This window comes from Onychostoma macrolepis, chromosome 14 (assembly GCF_012432095.1).
Source record: "Onychostoma macrolepis isolate SWU-2019 chromosome 14, ASM1243209v1, whole genome shotgun sequence".
Taxonomy (NCBI): domain Eukaryota; kingdom Metazoa; phylum Chordata; class Actinopteri; order Cypriniformes; family Cyprinidae; genus Onychostoma; species Onychostoma macrolepis.
The window spans coordinates 17,251,763-17,265,723 of NC_081168.1; the positions used below are offsets into that span (position 1 = coordinate 17,251,763).

Consider the following 13,961-nt stretch of genomic DNA (forward strand, 5'->3'; position numbering starts at 1 on the left):
TCTGACGAGAGCAGGTGGAGCAATCCTCCAAACTCAGGTGGAATATGTGTAGACTTGAATCCCAGATGAAGTGAGGTGACTGAACGAGAAGCAAACCACCACAGGGGCCTAAAGACGGACTCACAGCACAGCAAATTATATTCGTTTTAATTAAAACAGGCATCCGCAATGCCACACAATGGTAAGATTCTACACATTCAAACACAACAAATACATTGAGATATTCAGAGGCATAGATGTGATGCATGCCAGAGAACTCCCTTCTTTTGATAGCACCAAGGAAAGGGTCTAAATTTCATTCCCTGATCAGAATAGCCTGAAAATATTTTCTCTCAACTTGAGTATAATCAGTGCTGATACAGAGCAGAGAAACAGCTCAGCGGGAGAGAGCAACTGTCATGGCATCACAGCCGTACCCTCATCTAGAACGCAAAAATATGAAATGAAATACAAAATACATATTACATTTTTAATCAATTATCAATTTGTTTAGTGAGACAAAACCATTTTAAATATTACAAATAATATTAATATCACACCCTGTCTGAACATAAAAAACTACAAAACAACATATAAAGTCTTAGTTTAACACCTTAATGTCTTTATAAAATGATTTAGTATGTAATATGTTTAACAAAGTTGTTAAAGAACATCAATACTGATAAATAAAATAAATGTAAACATTTATAATTTTAGTGGCATAAGGATCAAATGAATCCTAGTGGAAAGTTTAAATGAGCTGATATGGCAAGGGTTTATCTGCGTGGGGTTGCCGTCTACACAAGGGATTCTGGGAGAGAGGATGCCCTCTTACTTCCGTTTGCTCTTGGAGTCAGTGGTCTGAAACACGCTAGATGCTGACATGAGGTTCTCAATGTACTGCCCAAGAACCTGATTCTCTGATTTTAACTTCAGATTTTCTTCTTTTACTGCATCCACCCGAGCTGAGAGATCTATGAAAACAAGAAAGAGAAAGACAGAAATTAATGCTTGTTATATAATATAATATAATATAATAAAAGGTTAAAGAACCCAGCATTACTTAACATTACGTGACAAACCATGCAGTGTGGGTTACTTACCCTCAAGAGTATTCTGCAACTCAAGGACCTGGTTTATAAGTCTGGTCTTCTCCTCCAACTCCACCTGATTTTCTATGTCACCTGGAAGATGAATTTAGAATTACACACTTTGCAATCTCAGAGTCACTGAAAGGTCCTTAAAGCTTACTATTAATAAAAAAGAAAGAAATGAATAAAGCTGGAAAAGGCTTATGTTCAGATAAGAAGACATTATGCATTTATTTGCCTTTTTGTTGTTGCCTGTTGATTGAACATTTAATTACCATGGAATTCAAATAAAATAATTTGAGGGTTATCATACACAAAATCTTTATTAAAATGTTATTTTAGTTGGATTATATAAGGATTATAAAGATCTGAATTCATATGCTTTTAAAAGATAATTTAAATATTATTATTTGTTAGAAAAAAACTGTCAAGGGTTTGAACTGGTAAGGAGAAATGTTTAAAAAGAAACTGAATTTGTGAGTTTCTTTGAAGATTAATTATTTTTTTACTTACTGAAGTAAATAAAGTGGATAAATTACAAAATATATAATTATATATATAAACTATGTAATATAATGAATATATGTATATATATATATATATATATATATATATATATATATATATATATAATTTATATTATAATTTTACAGTTTATTGAATTTCTATATTTACTATGTCGTATTTATAGTACGTATATATCTGTATGCACATTTGTAGATTGTTTGTCTGTGTATGAATATGTAGTGTGTATACAAATTGTCTGTATATGTTGTGTTATTGATATTTGTTAAATAAACATTTATGGAGACATTCTTAACAGTGTAATGCTGTAACTTACATCCCAAAATATTATGCATCTAAAACTTGCTTTTGGAAGGAAAAGGAAAACAATTCCCCCATATGTTATCATAATAACAAATCTGTAGATGTGCTGTGTGCTAGATGAATCCACCCAGTGTCTCACCATCCATGTCAGAGTTCATGGCGAAATACTCCTCTTCTGTTTTGAAATGCAGGGCTGCGACTCTTGTGAACACACTTCGGGATGAGCGCAAGGCCTGATGGAAACTGTAAAAACACAGACCGGGAGTTTGCAAAGAAGCTTTCATTCATAATGTGGAGTCTTATTCATTGGTGCTGCAATGCTAGGCGCTACATATTTCACTAAATAGCATGCGCATTGTAATAGTTACAGTGCACACTGTGGTTGTATAGCTTATGTAATATGATAGAATTGCGTAATTTTGTAAATGGCCTAAGTAGGCAGAATAAAGCTCAAAATAGTTTCATATTTTATCGTAAAACAGCTGCTAACGTTACTCAGTTTAGCTGCCGTTAGCTGCCACACAGCTGATGAGGTAAACAAACCAATACACTGCCCATTACACTCCCAGCTGAAGCACAGTTCACGTCCTGCGCTTTAAAGTATACACATATAAATCCACAAAATAAAAATAAGTTACGTAAATTGCATCCAAACCTTTGCACTGTGAAATTAAACCGGCAGAAGAGGTCCCACACCACCTCAGCGACGTCTTCTGTAGTCTGACGTCATGGATTATGTTAACCCTTGAGATCCCACAAAAGCAATGTATGTTTTGTTACACATTTAATTATATTCTTAAACTAATTTTACATTGACAAATGTAAATTTTTAAATTTAGAAGAAATGTAAAATGACTTGACCTCAGTATTCAAAGAAAGCTATGAGAACACAACACTTTTTGTACTAGATTGGTCCACTTATCCGTTTCTTTGTTTTATTCTTTTTGTTTTGTTGTCATTTTTATATCATTTCTATGAATCGGTTGAATCTGCGCGCGCAACAGGTTTTGGGGATGCGTTTCCTAAAAAGCATCTCAAGCAGCTCTGAATTGGATTGAATCAGTCCGAGCAGAATCGTATAGGTAGAGCTAATTATTTAACAACATAAAATCCACTGACATTAAATATCAAAAAGCATTTACAAACGCATTTCATCTGTATTTTATTTCATTTATTTATATTGATTGCATATATTCCATTCTCTCTGCATGATAGCCTACAGCATAGATTTTTACTTGCTCCGAACAGTTTTCTTCAGAATTAAGTATTAAATCCAAATTATGATATTATGAATGCAATTTTAAACTTAAGTTTCTTGTAAGCAAACAAATAAACATACAAGAGATAAAGACGAGCTATAACAGTATGCATCTAGAAGGGATTTATTAACAATATTACATATTGTTCAATACAGTATGAAATTGTTGAGTAAATAGAATACATGACAAAAAAGCAATTCTCATCACAACAAATATTTCACTTCTGTTTGAAGTTAAAAAGGAGTGAAAACAACACATGGGTCCTATGAGAGGAAAAAGATTACTAAGAATGCATGAATAAGCATTCTATTTGTTATTAATAAGAAATAACAAGCTTCTATAAATGTCTTTTTTCACAAAAAAATATTTCACAGCCTGTTATGAGGAGCCTGACATAACAAAAATAGAGTTGTCTGCGTTGATAGACTGTTGGAATTGAAACAGAGGTGATTAATATGTTGATATATATTCACTGTGAATAATGAGTAGATAGTTTCTAAATAATGATAAATAGGAGATTTCACTTTAAAATATCATTGCACTAGGTTAAATGTGCTTTGCTTTGAAGTTCTGGGTGCAAGTCAGTGATTTTGGGGTCATTAAAGGCAGAAGCATGTGGTAAGATGAATAGAAGATATAAAAAGTTAAAAGAATTATGAAGAATGAGGTCTTTTGGGTGCTGTGGGTTTCTAGTTAAGGTCTAGTAGATTCTCCTGAACACTGAATAACATTATGTGTTGTACGGACATTGATGCTGCTTGAACTGCTCAGTATCACTGAATGTTTGGTTGCACTGAGAGCAGTAGTGAGAGTTTCGCAGCGGTGGGAGCTTCACCATTACATCGCTAATGTGGGTGTGCTGATGCCGTTTTAGGTATTCCACTCGACTGAAACGTTTCCCACACGTCCCGCACTCATACGGTCTTTCACCAGTGTGGATGCGCTGGTGCCTCTCCAGGTTCCCGAGACGACTGAAGCTGCGCCCGCACTGCGGACACCTGTGGGGCCGCTCACCTGTGTGAACCAGCTGATGGCGCTCGAGGGACCGCGAGTGCGTGAAGCGTTTGCCGCAGAGTTCGCAGTGGTGCGGCTGCTCGCCCGTCTGCACGCATTCGTGACTCTTAAGACTCCAGGCGTGGCCGAACGCTCTCCCACACACAGAGCACTGATAGGGCCGATCCTCAACTGCAGGGCAAGAGTGCTTCATGAGGTCAGATGTGAAACTAAAGCCGCTGCCGCAGTGTGCGCAGAAGTGCAGCATGTCCCCGCTCTCTCCTCCTGACTCCTCTTCCTCTTCTTTGTTGGTAGGGGCTGATGGGAGTTGTAGTTCAGCAGGGTCTGCTCTATGTGACGAGGACGACATTGCCTGCTGAGAGCTACATAAACCGTCTAGTCCGATGAACGCCACACCTTCGGATCCACACGTCTCCTGAGACGGGCTGCCCAGGCCGGACTCCGCCTCCTCACGTTCACGCTCCGCCTTGAGGGCCGTCTCAAGCCCGCTGAGCTCATCTCCACCGGTCATTGGTTCCTCTGACAAGGCTGGCTGCTCCTCCCACACTTCAGCAGCAGCGGATTCCGGACCAGAAGAAGCAGGACCCATTTCTCCTGCAGACAGAAATGAGATATATCAGACATAAGAACAGAATTTTACCTCAAAGTTAAAATGCTAGAAATGCTTTTCAAAGAAATCTCTTATGTTCACCAAGGCTGAATTTATGCAAAAACACAGTAAAAACATCAGTATTGTGAAATATTATTAGAGTTCAGAATAACTACTTCGAAGTATTTTCAAATTCAATTTATTGGTGTGATGGCAAAGCTGAATTTACACACTTTTCTTTTACATTAGCAGTTTATAGTGACCACAGCTGTCAAACTCCCAAAAACAAACAGGAAAAGTATCAATATGAGTGCAAAACAAAAACTTAATTCATCAAACCTTCCAAACCTGTTGCATCTTTCTTCTGCAGAATATAGAAGACATTTTTAAGAATGTTATTAAGCAAACGGTTTCAGTTCCCACTGACTTCTATCATATGGACAAAAAAAATACAATGGAAGTTAATGGGATTCAAAACTGTTTGGTTACCAACATTCTTCACAGTTATCTTCTTTCATGTTCCACAGAAGAAAATTAAGTCATACAGGGTTGGAACGATGTGACGCTGATTAAATGATAACAGAATTTTCATTTTTGTGTGAACTATTCCTTTAGTGTAAAACTAGTCACCTTTTTTTGGACCTTGACAGTCGTGGGTCCAATATACTGTTAATGTATGAAAAACTGAGTACAGCTTTCAAAATTTCTCCTTGTGTTTCACTGAAAAAAACAACACAAATTTGAGGAACTAATGACAGAATTGTGTTCTTCAAGTTAACTATACATTTAACTGTTCATGCTCACAATCGCAAAGAAAATTATTAGCCATTTTCCTGAACAAAGCACTGCAGTGCTCACCGTGGGTGGGACTGGGGAGGGAGGGCTGGTTTCAGTTTGGTTCATCTGTAGAGCCTCTTGCAACAGCCTCAGGGAGTCTGATCTGTAGCCTTCCACCTTTATCCATCATCCCACAGAAGCAGAAAAAACAAGAACATAAGGTGTGAAATAAATTCTCTTTGCTAACAATAAAATATTTCTTTTAAAACAGATAATAAACATTTTAGGCAGACCTGAAGGGATAGTAACCTTATGTTACATTTGTGCTGTTTTTATAACATTTCTCTTTTAGTGCAATAAAGGGGATAGGTGGTCCTTTACTGATGCAATCATATGTGTTTCTGACTACTTGTGATTTGAGCAACTAAATGATAAAAATGCATCGACTTCGTTTACACTGGTAATTAACACTGTCCACTTGTGATCTGATCACCATAGAGATGTTGAAATCAGATGTAAATTCTGTCTTAGAGTATTAAAATTCAACAAGGACATGCATATTTTTGGAAATATGACCTCTTAAAGGTATAGTTCACGCCAAAATAAAAATCTATTCACCTGTCATTAATTATTCACCCTCTAGTTGTTGTTGTTGAAGAAAGTAGGTAATCAAACAGTTGATGGTAGCCATTGACTTCCATTGTATTTTTTTTACCATCAAATGTTTGGTTACCCACATTCTTCAAATCATTTTCTTCAGTGTTCAGCAGAAGGAAGAAATTTGCACAGGTTTGGAACAACTTGAGGGTGAGTAAATGATGACAATTTGTATAATTTTGGGTGAACAAGCCCATTAAATGTAATAATGTCAATATTAAAGGGAAAGACAATGAAAAAAGTGAATTGTAGCTATTATAACTCTTGGTTTATTATCTTTGGTGTAGTTTTTGCACTAGTAAAAACTACATACTTTCAAATCAGTTTGCACAAAAGGGATTTTTCTTTTCAGGTCCTTCTCCTGTGCCTGCATCTCCTCTCTCCCCTCCGCTCCCTGCAGCCATTTCCTCACATCCGATTGGCTACTCACCTCCTCTTTAATGCTGGCCACCTCCTTCCTCTCCCCAGAAACGCATATCCTTTCCTCCTCCTCGTCCCCACATCCACCTCCACCAGTTGGCAGATGGACACGGAACACGTCCCTCCTCTCATCCCTCACTCCTCCAGTCCCCTCCTCCCACGCATCAGCACTCCACTCCTTCCCCTGCTTGCCTCCTGAGAGAGAAAGATGGGAGGGAGAGAGAGAGGAGAGAGGAGAGCAGGAGGGGGAGGGAGGAATGCAAAAGAGGAGGAGAGGAAGGAGAAAGAAACCTGAGAACTGAGGAGCAGGTCGCCATTATGGTTTCCCACTCAAAGGCACGAAAAATGCACGATAAAACAACAGCATCACACAATGAATGCGACTTGGCGAGTGCGCCTACTTTGGAGATCCGTTCTGCGCGCTTTGCGCACGGTGTCGTCCGCGCCAAGCAGACCAGCCGCGCGCCGACTGGCCGCCCAGCCCATGCCATATTTGCGTTCGTTTCTCAGTTTATTCTCAGTCAGCCTCAGTCTCAATTTCAACGCTTCGTTCTCTTTTCTGTTCAGCGAGATTTCCACCAGGTAGTCGTTCACCGTGTCCTGGAAGAGTTTGGTGATCTCGCACACTGATGCGCGGACCAAACTATCCATGACAGCAGTCAGGTGCGCTTGAAAGGTCTTGACCGATTCCGCCATGGTTTGACTAATTTTCAGTCGCACAAATAATAAATAAAGTTGTGTCCAATAAAATTATGTTACGCCATATATCAACACCAGTCACACTTCACTACGCATCCGCTTTGCAATAACAACACTTAATTTAATTGTGCATGTGGTTATAATAATCTGACATCAACTATGGCAACGGCTGTCACCCGAAGTAACCCAACTTTGTACAAAGCCAAAGGAATGAACTCTATGTACTCTATCTTTAAGCTCGCGACCAAACAAATCAAACCCTTAAAAGAAGAAATTCCGCTCCAGATGCCTGCACAAATATAGTCGACGGCTAAAAAAGAACCGTGTTCATGTTTTACGAGTGTTTATGCGCTATCAGCTGCACAGTTTCACCGAGTCGCGACCACCCCTCTCAACTCAAGAGGTTTTAATTCTCGCCTACAATATTATTTCCGGATGTCGCGTTCTGCGCATGAGCACAGCTACCGTAATTACCCGAATAAAATTACCTATAAAAGTTTTGGCTAGCTAACTAGCTTTGGCTACCCTGCTGGTAGATATATAAATTATTATTATTGAATAATTATCCATACAAAATAAAACAAGAATAACCTGTTGAAAAATAGTAATAACCTTTTGTTGGTAGATGCTGTGTACTATTATAGAGGCAAAATGCATTAACCTCCATAGACGATTATTCAACAGAATTCTGAAGAAAACCAATGTTTTGCAAGAAAATAAATATTCTCTTATGTTATCAAGATGCAGCCTTTGTCAATTATGCCCCAATTCTATGGAACACATTATCAAGAGAATGAAGCCAGCTTGCTGATTTAAAAAAAAAAAAAAAGAGAAACCCAAAAACGTATCTCTTTACTGCAGTTAGCAAATGATTTTTCTGAATTATTATTATTATGTTTTCTTTTATTATAATTGTATTATTTTTAATGCATTTAATGTATAATAATTTTCTCTTTTATTATAATTATAAAGTGGGTTTCAATTTAATCTTGTTATATTAATTATGGTATTTTTAGTACTTGGTGACTATTGTAATATAAAAGTTAATAATAATAATAATAATAATAATGTTGTTTGTTTTTCAGTTTTTCCTGGGGGCTCCCAATGTGAAATGTCTGCTGTGTTTTTCATTCCACTGGCATTTTTTTAAAATGATTTCTACAATCTTATTTCTACAGTATTTCAATAGATTTTTTCTCAAGGTTGTTATTTATATTGTTGTATAATATTGTAGGCTACTTAACTGCATAATATTGTTTATTGAATAAAATAAATAATGTAAAAAAAAAAGTTAAAAAAAAAAAGAATAAATAAACATATATATATATATATATATATATCGGTCTTTAGTTGTGCCATGCTTCTGCATCATGCATTTCTAGGGCCGCATGCGCCAGCCGAGCAACTGTGGTGGTATGCTATCGGGTCTGTACTGTCAAATATTTATTTGGGTCATATGGTGTTTTACGGTAGCCGAGAAGAAGTACTGGCATCGCGGTTACTTACCTTATTCAACCCGAGCTCACATCTGGATACATCCCCGAAGGTGTCTGATATCCCTCCACCGTGCACTATTCTGCAGAAAGAGCCGTCTCTCCTTTGCAGTCATGCCGATGTTTGTGGTGAACACAAATGTTGCGAAGGACGCGGTTCCTGCTGAGCTGCTCTCGGAGGCCACGCAGGAGCTCGCCAAAGCGATGGGCAAACCCGCGCAGGTGGGCACACTGCAGTTCTCACATTTCCGACAAACCGTATGACTTTTTATATTAGTCTGCATAGAATATGGAACATGGAACTGTAACTGTAAGTTAATCTCGATACAATGAAAAATACTAGACTTGCTCTACAGTTATCCTTTTAGCTGTAGCTTAATTCATGCTGGATTTTTCACAGTTTTAAACTTAAAGAGACCTAGGCTATATATATATATGATATATACATCGTCATTATTTGTCTCGATTTAAGATGGGAAGTCAGACTCATTTCCGTGAATCATGCTTTTCAACAAATCGTTTCAAAGAACCAGTTCAAAAAAGCGATTCAGTGATTCTTTTACGTCATGACGCAATTACGTGACCGCGTTATCCCAGATCCCACATGTGACGTTATGTATACCTTTTGAGTCTAAAACGTTCCAAAAAATCCATAGGCAGGTACATTTAGCTTTTTATCAAGTGTTAAAGTATTACGTTAATGTGTATTTCAGTTCAGTGTTTTGGAGCCGTATCGATTCATAAAAAACAAAGTCATGTAAGCTTTTAATAAACCAGGGATTCTCAAATTTGGCATACAAGATCCACTTTCCTGCAGTTTAGCTCTAACCCTAATCAAACACACCTGAGCATGCTAATCAGTGGCTTCAGGATCATTGGAAAATCACAGGTAGGTGAGTTTGATCAGGGTTGGAACTAAACTCTGCAGAGCATTGTCCCTCCAGGGCAAGATTTGAGGAACCCTGTAATAAACCAAATTTGCATTTACATTACACCATACTAAAATTATTTTTATTGTGAAAATTGCGTCTGTTAGTTGACTTGAGAACCGCTCGGTCAGATTTGTGAATAAATCTTTCAGATCTGTTTTTGAAAAAATCCTGTTCATAGGAACTGCATTATTAACTATTAACCCTTGTGTGTGTCTTTTTCTATTGCTATGTAACAGTACATCGCCATACACATCATCCCAGATCAGATGATGATGTTTGGGGGAAAAGGAGATCCGTGCACTCTGTTCTCTCACCAGCATCGGAAAGATTGGGGGTGCGCAAAATAAGCAATACTCCAAACTTCTTATGGGCCTGCTCAACAAACATCTTGGAATTTCACCCGACAGGTAAATACATACATTACAGCTGACTTCATTATTTTGCATTTACCTGAATATTTTGCACAAATTTAGTTTCCACCTGTAAATTTCTAATGAATTCCCGTTGTTAATATGCATATGCATGCTTAAATATTGAATAAGATACTGTATACTCTTCATATGTTTATATTTTTTTTGTATGCGTCAAATGCAGTTATTATTTGTTTTAGTAAAACCTTCTTGTATTGTTTTTCAGGATCTATATAAATTTTGTTGATATGGATGCAGCCAATGTGGCTTGGAACAGCACCACCTTTGGATAAAGAATATGGATTTATGGCCTGATATAAGGCTGCAGTTTCTATTCCAGCTCTATTCAGAGGAAAGCGTAATGTTATCAGTCAATTAAGTCTTAACACACAGCACTTACTGCTTACAGCAGACAACATCTTGCTTTGACAATAAAACTTTCTTTAAACTCTACTGAGGTGTAGAGTTTTTTGTTGTACATGCCTCTTTAAAGCACAAATGTTTAGAAAATCACAATGCTGACAAAGGGATTGTATTGGTTATGGCTGATAAAATTAAATATTACATGTTAACAGAAATATCCATAATAAAAGGAAACCACAACATACTGGGCAAACGAAGTAGCTCAATATTAGACAAAATGGTACATTTGGAAAATGTTGTTTTAGGCATATCTTAATGCTGAAGTCTTCATTTGTGTGCTAATAAGCCTTCAGTCACACCAGGGTACAATACTGACCTGTTTCTGTACCTTGATTTTATAACTAGCTTAGCAAAAACATCATTTTGAGAAATCAGCACAAAGAGGAAATGCATGCCTCAAAAGTAAGATTACAAAAGGCACAGTGGTGAATTTATATACGTGTGTGTGTGCGCGCATGCATCTACGGTATATATAGAAAGAGGAATGCCACAAATCTGTCTGAATTTACTTATATTTCAGCCAAAACATGTAACTATACTCTAGAGTCTACACTTTATTTTTGACCAAGAATTAGCATTATAATAATGCACATAAACAGTAAAAAAAAGTGATTTACCAAACATTAACAGTGAGTACAGAGACAGATACTAGCAATGTAAAAATAGTCATGTCAGAAAAGAACATGAACAAGAAAGACTTTGAGAGTTTAACAGAAGAAACAAGGCAAGGTCAATTATCCAGTCCGGAACAACGGAGCCGATCATCAGAAAACAGACGGGGAGATTCTCCCATTAGTCCATTAACATCATTATGCATCCAGTGTCCAGGAACAAAGATGACTGACTAGAGGGAGAAAATAAATTAGGAAAATTTAATTTACTGCCATGTACAAAGCTATAAATTGTTAAAGACAAGTTAAGGAGCAACAGACTCACCTGTCTCCTTATAACCTCCACTAGCTCTTCAACGCTTCCTTCAGAGCAGAAACCACTTCAGCGGGATCAGGAAACTTTAGTTTGCGTGGAGGACCCTTCTTAATGCCAGACCACAAAACAACCTCTGCTCAGGAGAAAGAAATTCAGAGGCAGCATTAGTAAATAAGCAAATTCTTTGGACAACCATAAAATGCAATCTTGTTACTCAATCATGCAAGCGTCTGAATAATGGTTGGGCTTCTTTCCATGGCAGTCTAACCTTTGTCTCCCTCCATCAGTGTGATCTCAAAGCTGTTCCGCCGAGGTTTCTGAGGATTGAGCACCACACGAAATTCAGGGTGCGAAGCCGCAAGTGCCTCACGCACACCTTCAGCATTCCGCCCGTAGACCCGTCAGCTCTTGCTGTGAAAAAGTCAGAACATGATTCAAATATAAGTGACACATACGTATTTAACTTTAGGGGTATTTTACATCTTTTTAATGTTGTTATAAAATCAAGATATCAAAAAAATAATTCACAAAAATTGTTACACAATAAACAGTGCATGAACACATTTTCAATGTGTCCTCACCAATGCTCAATAACGACCCTTTGTCCCGTTTCTTCATCTTTTTTGTCAACTCCATCAAGCTTTTCTTTCTTCTCCTCCACTGCAGCTGCTTCTGCATCCACGTCCGTCTTTCGCTTCCTACCACGACCTGCATATTAAAGTGTATCGCAGAATTTCAGTTTTGCATATACAGGATGACATATAACCGGGATGAGAGGATATTTATTAGGTTGTTTTTCCATTTAAAGGATTTTACAAAAGACATAACCTCCTAATATGAAATGTATCACTGAGATTGTAAGGTGTGATCTTACACAAGCAGCTTGACTCCCACTGGAGACACATGATGTAACAAATACGAAAACTCATAATACAACATGTGCAACATATTTATATATAAGGCTACTAAGGATATTTAACAATAACTGTTTAACAGAAACGCATTCCGTAATAGACTAATACTACACGAAAGTTTCAAAACGTGTTACGCACCTGATTTGGCTCGAGTCGCCATTTCTGCAACACATATATAAGACGTGCAGAGAGTTTGGCGGGTTGTTAAAAAAAAAAAGAGTAAGTGAGATGGACACTGCCACCTTTTGGTGTGGAAAGTTTCTTGTCTGTAATGTGAAGAAATATATAACGGTCGTCTTTGCAGTTTTCTCACGAAAGCAATTTTTGAAGTTGGCGTATAAATATTGAAAATGTCCCGGTATTGGGGTATCATGGATTATATTTATTTGTTTAAATATGATAGATAATGAGAAGAGGTACTTTATGAGAACTGAGAGTTCTTTACTTTATTAACTATTTGTATGAATATACAAAATATATCAAAATTGAAAAAAAAAAAAACATAAATACAGAATTGTACCTATGAATAAAACAGAAAACTGAGAAATTATATATATATATATATATATATGATGTGGTAAAAAATGACTTAAAAAAAGAAGAAAAGAAAACGTGTTTAAACTTTTAATTTGTGGTAACAATACAATACAGTACAGTACAGTACAATTCTAAATGTTGAAGTGGCATAGGATAGGACAGCAGAGACAGACAGAAAATTGGGGGCAGGAATAGGAAATGACCCAGGCCAGATTCGAACCTGAGTCCCTGTCAGCCAACAGCTCTGATATGATTAGGCCATCAGTCCTGCAATAAAGGCATAAGCAGAAACTACAATTAACACATGTATATTTTTATTGCAAAGCTAAAATCATACTTACCTGATCACTCACCTCACCTATTTTTATTTATTTATTTATTTATTTATTTTTGTGGCCTTGTTTTTGAATAGGACAGTAGAGACAGACAGGAAAGTGGGGGAAAGAGGGGGCATGGGGCTGGAAAATGACTCAGGCCTGATTCGAACCCGAGTCCCTGTCAGCTAATAGCTCTGATATGGTTAGACTGCACACACAAACAGACAACACAATTAAGAAATGTATATTTTAATTGGAATGCTAAAATCATACTTACCTTATCACTCACGTACTGACCATTCAGTGCCATCCCTCCAGACCATCAGCACAGCAGATACTGTTATGAAGGACAAACAGATAAACACCACATCAAACTTCAGATTTTACAATAGAACACATTATATAAGATGTTACAAATTTAGAATGTTGCTGCTCCAGTTTGTCATATTTGATCATAATTAATTTTTAAGATATATTAAGCATCCGTTTTTCCTATTTAACTAACTCTAGATGTTTTATGTTTTAACAGTTACAACAGATCACCACCAGAGGTAATTACCGCCCCACTAATGATTTGAGAAACGATCACCTTTGGCTACAGTTCACAGTCAAATAGGCCTATCAAACTTAAAAAATCCAGGCATTTTAATTAATTTACAGTGTTAAATACGGTGGGTAGTGGATTCGTACCAGCA

General features: G+C 37.1%; 4 protein-coding genes across 8 annotated transcripts; 1 reads left to right on the top strand and 3 right to left on the bottom strand.

Annotated features, from left to right (window-relative positions):
- Nucleotides 1-132: 132 nt before the first annotated feature.
- On the bottom strand, nucleotides 133-2,648 carry scocb (short coiled-coil protein b). Its single transcript, XM_058798581.1, has 4 exons — nucleotides 2,554-2,648; nucleotides 2,038-2,141; nucleotides 1,083-1,163; nucleotides 133-953 (listed from the first exon to the last, which is right to left on the bottom strand). The coding sequence occupies exons 2-4, from the start codon at nucleotides 2,054-2,056 to the stop codon at nucleotides 811-813; spliced, it is 243 nt and encodes an 80-aa protein (XP_058654564.1). The 5' UTR covers nucleotides 2,057-2,141; nucleotides 2,554-2,648; the 3' UTR covers nucleotides 133-810.
- Nucleotides 2,649-3,054: 406 nt separating this feature from the next.
- Nucleotides 3,055-8,033, bottom strand: si:dkeyp-121d2.7 (zinc finger protein 436). Of its 4 annotated transcripts, XR_009274244.1 has the most exons (5): nucleotides 7,016-8,033; nucleotides 6,625-6,809; nucleotides 5,619-5,714; nucleotides 5,391-5,480; nucleotides 4,716-4,765 (listed from the first exon to the last, which is right to left on the bottom strand). XR_009274244.1 is itself a non-coding variant. In XM_058798574.1 (4 exons), exons 1-4 carry the CDS (start codon nucleotides 7,308-7,310, stop codon nucleotides 4,679-4,681), a joined length of 663 nt encoding a protein of 220 aa, XP_058654557.1. In that variant the 5' UTR covers nucleotides 7,311-7,817; the 3' UTR covers nucleotides 4,545-4,678. The 4 variants fall into 4 exon arrangements, 3 of the variants coding, with proteins under 3 accessions (XP_058654555.1, XP_058654556.1, XP_058654557.1); XM_058798574.1 differs by lacking the exon at nucleotides 5,391-5,480 and having other exon boundaries at nucleotides 4,545-4,765; nucleotides 7,016-7,817; XM_058798572.1 differs by lacking the exons at nucleotides 5,391-5,480; nucleotides 7,016-8,033 and having other exon boundaries at nucleotides 3,055-4,765; nucleotides 6,625-6,667.
- Nucleotides 8,034-8,706: 673 nt separating this feature from the next.
- Nucleotides 8,707-10,601, top strand: mif (macrophage migration inhibitory factor). The gene is given in 4 exon segments (XM_058798577.1): nucleotides 8,707-9,028; nucleotides 9,975-10,036; nucleotides 10,038-10,145; nucleotides 10,375-10,601. Coding segments are annotated over 4 exon segments (537 nt in total). The 5' UTR covers nucleotides 8,707-8,728; the 3' UTR covers nucleotides 10,442-10,601.
- A 511-nt stretch (nucleotides 10,602-11,112) lies between these two features.
- On the bottom strand, nucleotides 11,113-12,693 carry selenoh (selenoprotein H). 2 transcript variants are annotated; one of them, XM_058798580.1, is made up of 5 exons: nucleotides 12,551-12,693; nucleotides 12,080-12,206; nucleotides 11,767-11,909; nucleotides 11,508-11,631; nucleotides 11,113-11,415 (listed from the first exon to the last, which is right to left on the bottom strand). In XM_058798580.1, exons 1-4 carry the CDS (start codon nucleotides 12,570-12,572, stop codon nucleotides 11,528-11,530), a joined length of 396 nt encoding a protein of 131 aa, XP_058654563.1. In that variant the 5' UTR covers nucleotides 12,573-12,693; the 3' UTR covers nucleotides 11,113-11,415; nucleotides 11,508-11,527. The 2 variants fall into 2 exon arrangements, with proteins under 2 accessions (XP_058654563.1, XP_058654562.1); XM_058798579.1 differs by lacking the exon at nucleotides 12,551-12,693 and adding an exon at nucleotides 12,373-12,544.
- Between the last annotated feature and the right edge of the window lie 1,268 nt (nucleotides 12,694-13,961).